The following is a 17121-nucleotide window of genomic DNA, read 5'->3' on the forward strand; positions in this document are numbered from 1 at the left end:
TGTTTTTAAAAAATCACAGCTTCACACAGGATCACAACTCTGCTCTTGCGCAAGTGTCAGGAGAGTAGGAAAAAAACTTAGCCTGGGACATCTCTCCTTTAATTCTGGGAGAACTTGCTGATGTGTAACCCCTGAGGGACAATCTCAGAAGCTGGAAACCCCACTATCATCCCTCCCCACTCCCCAAAGGGCTGCAGGTGTAGATTAGGCCTTTGTTTCTACATTTCAGGAATATCCTTTTGAGTACCATTTTGTGAATTCCCTTCATGACAGACTCTACAAGGCTCTATCTTTATTTCCCTCTTAGTTACAGATTATAAGTGTTCATTAGGAAGAATAACAACAACAATGTGTTTCTTCTTGGAAGAAAAAATGTTCCTCCTCACATTCTCCTTCTCACATGAAATAAACTTTGTACTTGAGCCTCTATACAAAGACAAGGGAAATATGTTCAAAATGATATTTAACAATTGCCTCAGAAGAGTTATAGGAGTTCTGTTCCATGTCCCCTTAATTTTTTTATAGGGCAATTGCTGTGTGTTTATTTTTTACTGTTACAGTTCTGAACTATCATCTTCTTGGATTTCATTCTCAAAACAGATGCAATTACACTCCATGAGGTTTACTACGTGATGGGCAAGTTTCAGGCTTATTGCAGAGTGGTTTGAACTCCACTGAGCTTGACAGATTAATTTACTCTTAAATTAAATATCTCCAGGGTTATTTATTAAGTCTTGCTATGCAACATGCAGTACACTTTGCTCCCCCCATATCTATGCAACTCGTGAAGCATTCACAGGACTACATTTAGTGGAATGTTGTACAACGTACAGTTCTGTCTCAATTATAATAATATGGAGGTTTCTGAAGATAAAGAAATGTGACGGATGAGCAATGCAAACTAGAGATGCCTTAGGGATGGGAGGTTAAATTATGAAAGATAATAAATTATGAAAGATGATTTTCCACTTCAGTAAAAATGTGTGAGAGTTCTTAAAGAGCAATAGAGATAAAAATTTTATAAGAAAGGGAGTGATTGATGTCAGCAAAGTGTTCCAGGTATTATTATTCAGACTTCCATAATAGCGAGCTAAGCTCATGTTTGTATTGATTATACAAAATGTCTAAAGAGCCCTGCCCTTCTCAATTACACAACTGCATATGAAAAGTTGTTCCAATGAAGTCACCTTGAGTTACATGTAAAGCAGACCATCATGTTTCAGTTTAACTAATCTTGATCTTTAGCTGCCTCTCTGGTATCCACATTGCACAAGGATGCATATAGATAGATAGATATCATTAGTATCATTGTCAGTAGTAGAAATCATCATCAACACCAGCATTTGACAAGATGGTTGTACACAACCTTCTGGTTCAATGGCTACATGTCTCTGAATACCACTTACTGGGGAGCAACAACAGGAGAAGGCTATTGGTTTCCACAAGCCCTGCTTGTAGGCTCCCTAGAACTACCTGGTTGGCTACTGCACAGGGCCGGCCCTACTATTAGGGCAAAAGAGTTGGCTGCTCATGCAAATGATTTGAATGTTGTGAAAAGGCATTAACGTGTTAGTTATCTACCTCCTTATTGTTGCATTTTTTTTTACTTCCAGGGAGAGGTGTTTGAAGGATTTTCTGCTTCAGGTGCCAAAAGAATTTGTCCAGCTTTAAGTATTATGTACCTTGACTTAGGGCATGGCATGTGTGTGTGTGGAGGGCGCGTGCCATTGTGCTGTTCTGCCTTAGACAACAGAATATTGTGAGCCAGCCTTGCCACTGGGGAAAACAGGTTGCTGGGCTAGATGTATCCTGTTCACCTCCTTACTATGCCAACACACAGAGACACAGTTAATGGCAATGGAGGCATCAATTATGCAGGCCAAGAGTGAAGCAGAGTTTTACCAGCAAACAAGGATTTTCTAAAGGTAAGTCAGGGACGGAGCCAACGTAAAGCACACAGGATAACAGGCAAATATAATCAGTATCCAGAAGCAGCACCAGACAGAAGTCTAAGGTCAATAACTTGGAGGTCCAAATATGCGCTCAGGTCAGGATACAAGATGGAGCTGAGAAGCAGTATTGTTTTCAGCAAAGTCCAAACAGAAAATGCAGGTTTATATTCCCAGGGCCTCCTGAACCCCACCCATACCTCAGCTGCTGGATGTTACAATCCTTACTCCTTAGAGGTTCTTTCTTGGAATTGGGTACTTAATCTTAAAGGAGCCTTATTACTCTGCCTCCTAAGGCGAGGGTGCTCTCTGGGTCAGCGTGGATGCTCAGCTTATGCCTCTGAAGCAGAACTCCCCTCTTCTGGCAGGGGCAGACCACTGTCCTCTCCTCTGAGGTCCCAGACTCCCCCAAGTCTCCTGACAGAGGTGGTCCCATGGCTTTATCTGTCTTAGGAAATTCTAGCTCTTCAGAAGAAGAGGAGGATCCCTCCAACGGGGCATGACAAGATGGTCTTTTGGACTGATCCATAAGCCCTCTTATGTGCTGCAGACTTTTTCTATGGTTTGTGGTCATTTATTTTTTTTAACAGAGCTGCTACTGGGCACCCATTTGGAAAGCGGAGTACAGTGGGATGCACAGTTAAACAATGCAGAGGTAAGTGATATAATTACGGAGGGGTAAGTAGAGGAACCATGAGGTGTGGCATGGTTCCTGCTTGTGTGATGGGCCTACTTGTCATGGTTCCATTACTCCTCCCCTCTCCAAAATTCCCCTACACACCCACCCTCTGTGTGCGTGTGAATCGCTCCCCATAGTTCCGGGTTCACTCATAATGACAACCCATGATTCTGCAATGAATAAGTTAGCTATGGTTTGGTGTTATGTGTGAACCAGGGGCCAATCTACACCAAGCAGGATATAACACTTTTAAAACGTTATGAAAACGGTATATGTAATGTGTCCTGGGCCTGAACAGTTGTCATAACCCTTATAAACCGTTATAAGCAGTAGTGTAGATCCTGCCCAGGTCAATGACACTTACTTCTGAGTAAACATGAGTAAACATGAAGAAGCTGTAAATTTAAAATTAAACCCAACACAGTTTTTCATGGGTAATAACATTAACAATTGTCTTTCCAAGGTGCTCCATAAAAAGGAAAATTAAAGAGTGATCTTGTCAACAAACTTAAAATCATGGAAATACATAGAGAAAAGTACAGTAAAAACTGAAGCAAAACTGAAGCAAATTATCAATAAAGAAGAGGGGAAACTGTGACTTCAAACACTGTTTAAAAAACCCAAAGTGATGGAGATATTCTAATATCAGAAGCAGAGCATTTCAGAGATAAGGAATAGCAAGAGGAAAGGGGTGCAAAGAAGAATTAACATATGAGATTTAGGGTTTGACAAGAAGTAAAGTACCACTGAAACATAAAGAACAAGAAGGAGTATAAAGAGATAAGGAAAGATAAAGATAACAAGGAGGCAGAGCACGGAAGTCTTTATAAGCTAACAAAATACATTTAAACATAGAGAAATGGAAGCCAATATAGAGCAGGAAGAAACACAAAGAAAAACCAAGTGAACTACACAATTTAAAAGAGGGAAAAGTATTTGAAGATAATAAACATGAAGGCTAGATAAAAGAGAAGTATAATATCTATATTATTTCCTTTAAGGAAGTGCAAATTATCTTTCCATATCCACAACTCTAGAGTTCCAAACACCTATGCTCTATTTCCAATCCCCTGGGATCATAAAGTAAGAGGTAGAAGTGATATATTTCTTTGTTTTTGTTCTGTGCTCTCTGTGAAGAAGCATAATGGAGTAGAAATCCTAAAAGAAGCTACTGTGTCATCTGGCACATCAGACAACTGAACGTTGTCAGGCAATGCAAACATTGCACCAAACACAAGCCCAAATTGTGTGCGAGAATAACTCCTGGGAGTCTATTCATATTGTTGGAAATGTAGAAACCAAAAACACATAGCCGAGTGCAGGCCCATCTGCATATAGAAGCTAATATATGCACGTGTGTCATGTGCACAATTTCTGTGACCCTTTCACCCTTTTTCGGACATGGGAGAATTGCAGGATGTAGAGTACATCATATCCATATATTTCACATATGTAATGAGCAGTGTCACATGCACACCAGGACACACATATCACAGTATATATATTTCCTGACATCAGGAAAAACGTCTTGACTGTTAGAGCAGTACGACAATGGAATCAGTTACCTAGGGAGGTTGTGGGCTCTCCCACACTAGAGTCATTCAAGAGGCAGCTGGACAACCATCTGTCAGGGATGCTTTAGGGTGGATTCCTGCATTGAGCAGGGAGTTGGACTCGATGGCCTTGTAGGCCCCTTCCAACTCTGCTATTCTATGATTTTATGATTCTATGATTCTAGTAGCATGTATAGAACTTTTTTTTTTACTTTTTTTGAGCCTCCAAACTTGAACTCATGAGAGTCCTGTTAACTTCGAGTGGGAAATTCCTAAACTTACACTGGGATGATCAAACCATTCTGCTGACATAAGCCACTTTGAACTTGGAGTAAAAAATACCAAATGCTTAGAAAATACAGGCATTGATTCACGGTGCTATATTCTATAAATCAGCACCTCAGTATGCCTCTATGTTTCACCCTCTTAAGTGCTACATATATCTTATGGAAGATATACAATCTCCAGGCAAGTACTAAGTGTTTCACAATTATTTATTAGGCATCTATGAATTAGAAATGCTGTTGTTGATGAAAGATGTTAGGGATCACATCCCAATCAACAAATGCTCTCCCTTATACTAGTAATTGGCTTAGCTGGGGATGGTGTTTGCATGGAAGACTCATACAACTCCCACAATGACAACAGTTTAATTGATGGGCCAAATTATGGAAACCTGTCCTGTGGTCTTTGATTTAAATCATCACATCGCTGATGTGAGTGGATTTCAGAAACTGTGAGGCTGTTCAGACAATATGCTAACCCACACTTAGTGGTTGAGTTTCGGTTGTTGTTGAACTGTGGGTTCTTTGTTGAGCCGTGGACTGGCATGATGTCTGAACATCTGCAGGGTGGCTTGTTAACCATGCAGGGTGGCTTATCTTCTCGAACAAGCCACCTTGAGAAACCATGGTTTGTTGTTGGATTGTTCAGGGTTGTTAACAAGCCACCCTGCTGAAAATGTCCTGAGTTCAGATAACACATTAACTCATGGGTCAACAAATAACCAACAATTTAACAACAACACTCAGTAGTTAAATTTGAGTTAGCGTGTTGTCTGAATAGCCCCTAAGGGTGTCTGCTCAACCTTCTTATGGTTCTTTATCTTTAAACTAGAGCACACATTCAAACAGCAGCCTATCAAATAGAGTCCCCTCCTCTGTAAAATAGAACACTTGGCCACTCTAGCTCTTCTCCTAATGATTCCGTATTCCTCTTTCTTGCCCAGCTCTGACATTTCTTCAAATTGTGTTGCTTCACTGAAAAACTAAGATGTGAGAAAAGACAACTCCTGTGAGTTCCATATCCAGTGGCTCTTCTAATAAACAATGGCTGTGGTGCACTCTCTGTATCCATGGAGAAAAGGCAAACTCAGAGAACTATTAAAGGTGGCATTCATTATCTATTCTGAATGCTGCAATGTGCATCTGTCAGGTACTCACAAGCGCATACATCCCAGACATTTAGCATAACCAAAAGAGGTAAATATCACATTGTATTCGGATAATTCCAGGATTTATCTAATGGATGGAACATATTCCGGCCCTATTCAGGTGTTCTACATATCGGTACAGTAAATGTATGAGGAGAGGGAGTACAATAACCCCGCCCCCGCTCCCATGTTTCTTTTGCCCTCTATTCTTAAGACGAGAGCCTCCTGTATCCATGAAGGCTCTCCACGACATCCAGAATGCTGTAAAATCAATTATCAAAGCTGGGTGTAGAGTTCTCTGAAGAACAGTGATCTTCAAGTGAGGAATTTTTTTTAATTTTATTTAAAATTAACTTTTGCCATCAGAAAGAAGAAAAGAGAAATAGTAAGGGACACATTTACATTCAGGATGGGCTCAAAATATTAAGATATGAAGTCAAAATAGCAAAAGGAGTCTTATAACTAACAGAAATATGGTGTGTAATCAAAGTAATAGGAGATAAATTGTATATCTTATTGTATAAGGTAACCCTATAAACTAAGATCAATCACTTCCCATAAAATGCCAGCTAATTTGGCCCACAGAACTAATGCCTCTACTGCACTTGTAGGAAGAGGGGGAAACTCCAGCAGTAGGAAACCTTCTACCATTGCAAATGTATCCCCCTCAGAAGATCAATTGCAATTTGTGCTGGGCGGTGGGAAAAATCACTGGGTGGGATGATGATGGATAGATCAGTGATCAAGACTTAAAGGCAAAACAACTGAGGAAAGATTGAAGGAGGGAGGGAGGGAGGAAGGGAGGTTTAGCTAGGAAAAAAGACATGGAGGGGCAAGATAAAAATCTATCACATCTATCAAACAATGTCAGGAAGTGGGAAAACACATTTGTTCACCCCATCCTTTGTGAACACGGAGTTAAATTACAGGTCTATATATTTAAGCAAAATGTTACAAAATCTGATAGCTGAGTATAATTTTTTTCCTGCTCTTCTTGATTTAAAAGGGTGGCATGTAGAACTGACCTCAATTATGGAATTGACATCTCTGCAGTTTTAGACTTAATAACTGACAACCTCCCACCCACCACGAATTATTTATTTTTAACCCCAAAGAGGCACTTTCAATAGTCAGTTAAATTCAGCCAAAGCAGAAAGGGCAGGAACGTTTCCCTCTTCACACACACCTATACACACCCATCTCCAAAATACACACCAAATCCAGACATGCTGGATCCATTTGTGAATCCACAATTTTGCCAAGCCATGGTCCAAAGGCCCATTGTGCAGTTACCTGGATGGAAGACTGCTTTGGAATCTCATGTATGTCACCTTGAGTTCCATCATGTAAGAAAGTTGGATTATACATCTACTTAAATAAAATAAACTAATTTCCCCCCAAAATATTTCAACATTTAGATAGTCAACATGATCTGGAACACTCATTTTCCAGCATTCTGAACCGCATGGAGAATGCTTCACAAGGTCACCTTCCTCATGTAGAGGGCAATGAAAGTGCCGTTAGAGTGAGTGGAGCTAGCTGCTCACATGTTTACTGTTGTCTTTTTCGTAATCCCTGAATAGGGCTCCTGTGTAAAAAAATAACCACTCTGCTTTGGTAGAATCTTTTTAAAAATCAACATCACAGAAGTGTGCCCCAGCCCTTGAAAAATAACTGCTTCTGGTGAAAACATGTTTGTATTTTAACTTTTCAGTGCATGCATTTAGTCCAAATACAATCAAACACAATTAATAGGGCACTCTTTCAGATGCCTAAGGTATTCTGTATGTAGGCAGGATATAAATTGAACAAATCATCTTTCATCATCATCAGTTAATTATTTATCATCAGAACATCATAATTACATTCTTGAAAACCCCATTCCTAACTTGAAGACCAGAGTTGCAATCCTATATATCCCTTCCTGGGAGTAAGTCTCATTGAACTCAGTGGGTCTTACTTCTGAATAGACATGCATAGGATTGTGCTGTAGCTCTTTAAAAATGTATGCGAGCTCATGCTAGGAGGTCTTAACAATTTAAATCTAATACAACTCTGAAATTATCCTGGATTCCAACATAAAGAACCCCCAAATCAGGGGAGGCTTTAGCAGCAGACAATCTCATAAGCATTCCTAGAGAAAACTTTTATTATAACTGTTGCTATAGCTACGACTCCAAGAGGCTATAGCAACAGCTTTGTATCGTGAATAGCTTTAATCAAAGTTACCAAAGACCTGCTCTTTCTCTGCAGTTTATACAAAATATGAAATGAGAACATTTTAATTGTATTTCATTATGAAGAAGTGGCACAAGGGCCACACTAAACATTTGGCGAATCGTGTACAGCTCCACGGTGACGCTAATCATACATAGAGGAGTGATGCGTGATTAGCTGAATGTTTAGTTTGACCCTCAGAGACATTTTTACAAGGCCACCTTCCCCAACTGAGTCAGCCTTTCGCAATAGCCATACTGGCTGGAACGATGGGAGTTGTAGGCCAACATATCTGGAGGGTGCCAGATTGGGAAAGGTTATCCCAACTGATATACTCACACCTCCTCCCATATGTACCTGCCTAGACGCTAAGATCGTCTTCTCTGTGAGCCCCTTCCAAAGGAAATGAGGTGGGTGGCTACCAGTAAAAGGGCCTTTTCTGCTGTAGCACCCTGGCTGTGGAATGAGCTCCCTAGAGAGGCTCGCCTGGCACCTACATTGAACTCTTTCATGCACCAGGTGAAGACCTTTTTATTTTCCCAGTATTTTAGGAGTTTACTATCCTAGTCTTTTAACTCTGCTGTTTTAAATCTGCATTTTAGATCTCTGTATTGCTGTTTGGTTTTATTCTGGTTGTCCTTTTATATGGAGGTTTTATGATGTGGTTTAAGTTTCTATATTTTATACTTTAAGCTGTACTTTATAGTTTTAGTTTTTGTGAACCGCCCAGAGAGCTTTGGCTATTGGACGGTATACAAATAAATAAATAAACAAATAAATAGTTATTTTTCTGCTTGAAGGGATTTGAAATTATTTTGCTATTTGCTTACTTATTCTTCTTGTTGTTCTGTGAAAATAGCTAAAATAGCTAAAGCTGCAATCCTAAATGCAATTACTACGGAATAGGCCCTTGTGAAGAAAGCTATCTTTAAACTCTCATATATGGAGAGTTAACAATTTAAATAATCACTATAGGAGTTAATCACCATTAAAAAAGAAAGAACTATTGTCACTTTCCACTAGTAAGACAAAACAAGACACTATTTTCAATTATATGAATCAATAGCTTTACTGATAATACAATATATTCTCTATATTAAAGGTGCTCCAATATGAATTCTTACCTCTTGGGTTCTCACGTTAATATATCCATAGTGTGTCCTTTGAGGTCGCCTCTGGGTGTAAGAAAATGGCATCCATTTGACATTGGTTTGTCCAAAGCAGTTGAGTATCAGAGGAAAGCTGACTTCATTCGTAAGGCGGGCAATGATGAGGAGCAAAAATGCTGCCACAAAACCTATCACAATAATGGCCTTGCGCTGCAAATATGAGAGAGAGAGAGAGAGAGAGAGAGAGAGAGATAGAGAGAGAGAGAGAGAGAGATTAAATCCAACTTCTAAGGTGGGGATGCCTGAACCTTAGTTCAATGTTCTGCATGTACTCTGAGAGTTTAGCACAAGTGGAAATTGCCATTCTGACTTTATTTCAATAAAAGAAATCAGTCCACACATGCCAGGAAATGCAAGCACACATCAATTCTTATTTATCTATTTATTTCATTTCTATACCGCCCAATAGCCGAAGCTCTCTGGACGGTTCACAAAAGTTAAAGCCATCAACTACAATTCAAAGTATGAAACAGACAACAGTATAAAAACACAATATAAAAGTACAATATAATAAAGGATAAAACTAAGCAGCAATGCAGAGCTTTATGCAGGTTTAAAATACAGATTTAAAACAGCAAAGTTAGAAGACTAAGATGATACACTGTTAAAATACTGAGAGAATAAAAAGGTCTTCACCTGGCATTGAAAAGAGTATAACGTAGGTGCCAGGCAAACCTCTCTAGGGAACTCATTCCACAGCTGGGGTGCCACAGCAGAAAAGGACCTCCTCCTGGTAGCCACCTGCCTCACTTCTTTTGGCAGGGGCTCACGGAGGAGGACCCCTGAAGATAATCTTAGGGTCCAGGCAGGTAGATAGAGGAGGAGGCGTTCCTTCAGATAACCTGGCCCCAAGCTATTTAGGACTATGAATGTTAATATTGTATAGGGAAGCCATGCTCAGTGGGGGAGCTTCAGGCTGAGTCAGTCACTGACTGGATCAGGGAAAATGCGCACAAAGGTTTCCTAACTTCAGAGAGTAATAGCAGTTTTTGAAACTTGATGGTTGTATAGATGGGAAACGGAATATATTTCCTTTAAGAAACTTGTTTCAAGAGTTTTGGGAGTAGGATTTTGTGAAGGCGATTTCCCTTGTCCCTTTTTTCAATTGTCAAAAGTATGTTAATGCTAACTCCTTTTTGCTAGTACTGTTATAAAGGTGGGATTAACGACTTCTTTCAGGCTTTTCAAATCCACCCTAAGCATGCAGAATCTGTACTATGTTTCTACAAATGGCTACAGACTGCAAATAGTGATTCTTTTCAAACTAGCAGCAGCAACTTCCCATCCATTTTCCTACATTTCATGGCTAGGGGAATCATTTGTTAAGGGGGAGTGGATTCTTTGTTTAATGACTGCGCCCCTAACGGGCCTTCTGACTGCTGGTTGCGAGCTTGTCATTCCATTCTCTGAAGCTGAATTTTGTAAGACAGGGACCCTATGGGTGGGCATTTCCCAGGTCCAGGAATTGGTGTGTGTGTTTTTCCCTGTCCCAGATGGGGACGCTCCCTCTGAAAGAACAGGTCCATAGTTTGGTGGTGCTCCAGGATCCATCTTTGTCATTGGCGGCCCAGGTGATTTCAGTGGCCCAGAGCACCCATTACCAACTTTGGTTGGCACCTGTTCTGGACAGAGATAGACAAGCCACTGTGATTCATGGACTGGTAACTTCCCGACTAGACTACTGTAATGCACTCTAGATGGGGCTGCCCTTGCACCTAGTTCAGAAGCTGCAGCTAGTGCAGAATGCAGCAGGTAGGATACTCAGTGAAGCACCTAACTATACACGTATTACACCTGTGTTAAAAGAACTGCACTGGCTGCCTCTAGTTACTGAGCCGTGTTCAAGGTTTTGTGGTTAACATACAAAGCCTTAAATAACTTGGGACCGGAATACCTAAAAGAGCAACTTCTCTTGCATATACCCAGCCAACCCTAGAGATCTTCTGAGGTGGCCTTACCAGTCATTCTGTGACCAAGCAAAGTCACCAGGTAACAATACATAAGCCGTCCTCCTTAGTAGTGGCCCCACCGCCTGGAACATTCTCCGCTCTAATGGCTCAAGAAGCAGAAAGTGTGGCAAGTTGCAAATGTATTGAAAATGCATTGTTCACACAGGCTTTCCCTGCCTTGTAAGGGATTGTGTCACTACCCTGTTTATTGTCTTGCTGTAAAGGTTTAAATTATTTATTATTTTATATTGGTTTCTTATTGTATTATATAATTTTTTTGATGCGAACTATTTGGGATTTTTAAAATATAATAAATAAAGAGAAGAGGGGTACTATATATAGAGAGAGGATGGTGTCCATATAATATGGGTTTAGGATAATGAGCTAAGAAAGCTATGAGAGATAGCAAGAGGATAAGGAATGTGGCGGTTGTGATACTAAAAGCTGCAGGAAGGTTGAGCTGATGTGAGAATGAAGTGAAACTGAGTGGCAGAGTGAGGAGGCGAAGGGAGAAGTGTAAATTGGATCTGTCTATTTTTCATGTCTGGGTCAGTTGGCGTCCCTCCTCTTACTGCAATATTGCATTGCCAGCTATTTAATCATTATACTGAAAGCAATTCCATGATTGCAACCAGCAGTAGAAAAGCAGCTTCAGTAAGGGAAAACAAATTAATGAGTTTGGAAAATCCTGATGTTCTTCAAAGTCCATATTATGTCTTAATGATAGTTTTCGAAGCTTGACCTTGAGCCACTACATGCAATTACTACTAAAGCAACTGGTATGCGGTGTCCGGCGTATCGCCAGTTAGTAGCTTCGGGAGAGGAACGCAAGGACAGAACTGATCCAGCTGGGAAACCGGCCCAGGTGCTTTGTTGCCTCAACATTTCATGTAGCTGTCAGTAGTCCCTTATATGGAGGACATACCAGGCGGGATGTGAAACATATTGGTTGGATCCAGGGCTGGCATCAAGGGTAGGCATGGGGTGGGCACCTGCTGAGGACCTACCCAGTGAGAAGAGCCTTTCCGTCTGAGTGGCTTCTCCTCTCCACCATTGCAACCTGCTTGTTCACTTTCTCTCACTCTGGCCCAGATGACAATGGTGGAGAGAGGTAGAAGTAGATGCCATGGCCTACCTGCTCACTACCTTTCTGCCTGTCAAGCAAGCAAGTGTTAGCAATGATGCGACAGAGGATGAGAAGCAACAGCAGCTAGTTGCAATGGAGGAGAGAAGGTAGATTTACAGAGAGAGGGGGCATTGTTGTTGTTGTTATTATTATTATTACTGACATTTCTATACTACCCAATAGCCAAAGCTCTCTGGACAATTTAGAAAAGATTAAAATCTTTAAAATACATTATAAAGCATAATATAAAAATCATTTACAAACAAAACACTCAACAATAAAAATAGTGGAACAGATTAAAACCTTATCATATGATAGGGAGAAGAAGAAAGCTATAACCTGTAAACCGCCCAGAGAGCCCTGGCTATGGGAGCAGTATATAAGTGTAATAAATAAATAAATAAACAAACAAGCAAACCTGGCACCAAAAGGATGACAAAGTTGGTACCAAGCAGATCTCAGTGGTGAGAGTGTTCCACAATTGGGGGGAACACTACTGAGAAGCCCCCCTCCCTTGTTGCCATCATCTGAACCTTCCTCAGAGGAGGCACTTGAGAAATGCCTCAGATGGTGATCGTAGTGTATGACTAGATGCATATTGGGAGAGGCACTCCGTTAGATATTTTGATCCCCAGCCATTGGGGGTGTCTTGCCCAAGGGCCCTCAAAAACCTGGAGAGAAGCACAAGTGAAGTTTATATTAACTATATCTTTAAGCTTGAATTTAGAAAACCCACCCAATGGCATTGAAAAAAAACATACCATTGTTAAACGAGACCCAGTGGAAATGTTTGTATGCTTACTTCTTAAATGTTTATTGCTCAGAGTTGACATCTACGTATTGATGAAATATCCATGTTGCTCCCATTTAACATAGGATACTTTAGAAATGTGTATATGTATACATGTGCACTGCTAGGTTGAAGCCTGTGTGTATAAAGATCTACAGAACAAATCATTTGGAACATTGCAAAACCAATATGAAGTTGAATTTGTGTTTGCTAAAGTGAGGGAAACCTCGGGCAATTTTTGGTGAACAAAAACTGCATAGCTCATTAGTGCCACCAGCTTCAATGCGCTATTAAAAGGAATGGAAGATGTGCAACAGCATAGCTTGGAGAGCACAAGGATGGACATTAAACATGTTGCATCGACCATTCATTTCAATGGAGCTTTATAGAGAGACAGCTCTCAGTGAATTCTGCCCACATTTTTAAAAGAAACTACAGTTGCTAAGAAATATAATAAAATCTCACATAGACATTTCTTTCAACAGATTTATAACTCAAAGTCTTGCACATTATAATAATAATTTTCATATGCTCTGATTCCTTAACATACATCACCATTCAACCTGTTCAAAGAAAATTATTATATTTAGAAATGAACTACAGTTCTTTGCTTAACTTTACTGAATAACTGAAGTAGACATTAATTCAGAATTTCTATGTCTAATCTCTTCCATAAGATAAAATTGGATGAACATAAAGTTATTTAATAGACACTGCGCAATAACCTACAGACACATCTAGTCTGTCTTGGCAATCCGTGTGGGATTTGCTATTTTTCTAGCAATTTAAAAAATTCAATCTCAATAATAAGATAACCCTGATTCTTGTCTCACTTAGTTCTTAGCAATCAGAAACATTCTGCCTAGTGCGTATATCAAAATCAATAAGCAGAAGACATGATGAATCACTCTTTTTAGGATTAAATTTATGTGTGCTGAAGACAAAGAACACGGTTGTCTAAAATCTGACCTATGATTATGCTGGTAGTATTGCAAGGAAAACTGAGTAAAATTGCCAATTGCGTGGGTAGAGTTTGAACAATGCCAAAGGTTTGTGATCATGTGACACACTTTTTCACTTATTTTGAGCCAACGCAATTTTTTTTAATTGAGGCAGCATGAGCTCACAATAAAACATAACGATAACACTTCCAGTCTCCAACTGATTCCCTGTCAACTCTCTCCTACTCAGCCCAAAGACCATTCCATTCCAATCACCACAGCAGTGCTGGCAATGGAACCTACCATTCTACGGCTCTATAATCACTGTGGGCAGGTTTGCATGTCACACTAACCCACCTTGCAAATAAGCCATGGTGGGTTGTTTGTTTGTGGGAAAACCTACGGTACACTCAATTGTTCTAATTGTTAAGTGCCCAGAGAGCCTCAGTTATTGGGCAATATAAAAACATAAAAAAGACATTTTTATATTCCCATGGCTTGTTCTCCCCCTCATTCGTCAGCCTGCTCTGGCATGGTTCCCTGGGGACTTTGTGGCAAAACCCATCTTGTCTCCCCCTCCCCGATCAGATCACTAGCCCTTTTCCTACCCTGGCTTTTTATTTCGATACCCCAAAAATGCATTTGGAGGATGCTGTTGTTGTTGTTATTTTGTTGTTATTTTGTTGTTATTTTGTCATTCACAATTACGCAAGTGTGCTCTTGCAGCTGTTTGAGATGTGTAGTCTTGCCTAGCCAATTTCCTTGTATAGTTCAGCTATCAAGGTGGAGTAGGTAATGTACAAGGAAATTGGCAAGACAAGGTTGCCCATAAGCTAATTTAGGAAAAGTTAGTAAGGACTGGAGAGAAATAATACTAAGGGAAAGAAGAGACCATGTGCCGCAATTCAGAAGCACTGAAACTGGGGGCAGGGGGAAGCCAGAGGAATAGTGGCACCAAAAGCAGAGGGACAATATCTCCCCCTTGGCGATGTGATCCTTTCACTTTTAAATGTTATTAAGAACCTAATAACAAAAGAAGTGCCATGCTGGATCAGACCGAGGGTCCATCTAGCCCAGCAATCTGTTCATACAGTGGCCAACCAGCTGTTGACCAGGGACCAACAAAACAGGACATGGTGCAACAGCACCCTCCCACCCATATTCCCCAGCAAGTGGTGCACACAGGCTTACTGCCTCGGATACTGGAGGTAGCACATAACCATCAGGGCTAGTAGCCACTGATAGCCTTCTCCTCCAGGAATTTATCCAACCCCCCCCCTTTTGAAACCATCCAAATTAATGGCCATCACTACATCTTGTGGTAGTGAGTAACATAATTTAACTATGCACTGCGTGAAGAAGTGTCCTGACAAATAAATTTGTTTCGTTTTATTAATTTTTTATCCATTTGTTTCATTTCTGGGATGGAAACAATGGTAGTTTCAATTAACGAATTATCAGTCTTGCAAGACTTGATATATGCCATAAATGACAATTATACTTTTTCAGTGTTCAAATTTATGGCAGGTTTTCACTAAAACAACTATATATTTCTGTTTGTGCTGAACAGTGTGGCAACGATGCAAAGGTCTCAGCAGAAACTAAGCACCTGCAGTACGGCAAAATGATCTCACTGGTGTGGCAGATGTTGTTGAGACCAGTAATAAATATATCTTGCAAGGAGAAATTAATGGTCAATTGCACTGAGTTGCAGTGCCAACAATGTACCTACAGCAAGATAAGCAAAGAAATTGCAGCTAAAGGTTGTATCCAGTGTTAATCCTTCTTAAAGTAAACCTATTGAAATGAATGGGACTTAAGTTAGATTGGATACAACCCTGAATTACCATTTTAGTATGTGCCCAAATAGTTCCAGAAACTAACCATAGTCTTGAACAACTGACTTTATCTTAATGCCCTACCAAGGTATTTTGATCAGGAACCCACTAGTTCAAAATTTGCCTCTGCTATGAACCCAGGTGCCCTAGACAAGCCAGTATCTTTCATCTTCAACCCTTCATCTGCACCTGTAGTAAGGTTGGGAAAGGCACCCGGCGGAAACCCTAGAGAGCTGCTGCCAGCCAGTGTAGACAATTATTTCCTATATTTCAAATGTTTCCGTTATGGGAAAAAGAATTATGAGCTCCTTTTGTTGGGTTGTTAGGGATTACTGCTATGAAATCCATATGTGAAATGTTTTGAACATTATGAGTTGTAGCTAACAATGACTGAGCTGACAGGACAGGGGAAGGCAAACTCTAACCCACCAGATACTTTGGACTACAATTTCCATACACCCCAGCCAGCATGACCAATGGCTAGGAATTATGCAAGTTGCAGTCCAAAAATATTTGGAGGGCATTGCCTACCCTTGTGATGGGGGTTCTATGTAAACCGCCCAGAGAGCCCTGGCTATGGGAGCGGTATATAAGTGAAATAATTAAATAAATAAATAAATAAATATGTCTATAGGAAAACATCAGGGAAAACTTCCTGTTAGAGCAGTACGGCAGTGAACCCAATTGCCTAGGGAGGTCGTGGGCTCTCCCACACTAGAGGCATTCAAGAGGCAGCTGGACAAGCATCTGGCAGGTATGCTTTAAGGTGGATTCCTGCACTAAGTAGGGGGTTGGACTCGATGGCCTTATAGGCCCCTTCCAACTGACCTATTCTATGATTCTATGATCATATGGTGCTTCTAAATGCATACTTCCAGGGGGGGAGGGCACATGAGAATAATCTCTTATGCACTTAAATATTAACATATTAAAATGGTCCTTTTCTTAACTTAGTGGATACACTAAATAATAGGTAAATGCTCACACACACACCTGCCCCGCCAAAGGGGGGAAAAGCCCATCCTCCTTTGCATCTGGATGTAAGGACAGGGAGCACAGTCAGGGAGGAGGAAGAATGTCACTTCAGATATAGAATGATCTCTAACAAGTAGCCTTCCCTTTTTTCCATTAAGTGCCAACTATGACCTGGGCAAAATGAAAGCATTTACAGCCCTGAAGAGCAGCTTAACATGCAATGCAGCTGTTACTGGTGTTGGAAGCATGTTGCACGCACAGGAAAAAAAATGAGCTGCTTTTTATGGTCCTTATTTTATCTGCTATTTTCCTGAATATATGATAACAGCAAACCTAGAAGGACAATTCAAAGGTAAAGATTAATGCAAAAAGGTTTGAGTCTCTTAGATGACATGATATGGTATAATATTGTACTGGTTTCACAATATCTATTTTTATGACTGTAATGAAGAACTCAATCACTTTTTAATACTCCTGCACATTATAGTACTTTTATGATCAAA

At 40.3% G+C, this 17121-nt stretch overlaps 1 protein-coding gene across 1 annotated transcript in view; it reads right to left on the bottom strand.

Annotated features, from left to right (window-relative positions):
* ST6GALNAC3 (ST6 N-acetylgalactosaminide alpha-2,6-sialyltransferase 3) overlaps nucleotides 1-17121 on the bottom strand; it is a 349691-nt gene that overhangs the window by 194533 nt on the left and 138037 nt on the right. The window contains exon 2 of the mRNA XM_063117985.1: nucleotides 8955-9149. Within this exon, the coding sequence (XP_062974055.1) occupies nucleotides 8955-9149 (195 nt within the window). The remainder of the gene's footprint in view (nucleotides 1-8954; nucleotides 9150-17121) is intronic.

Source organism: Elgaria multicarinata, chromosome 1 (genome assembly GCF_023053635.1).
Source record: "Elgaria multicarinata webbii isolate HBS135686 ecotype San Diego chromosome 1, rElgMul1.1.pri, whole genome shotgun sequence".
Lineage (NCBI taxonomy): Eukaryota > Metazoa > Chordata > Lepidosauria > Squamata > Anguidae > Elgaria > Elgaria multicarinata.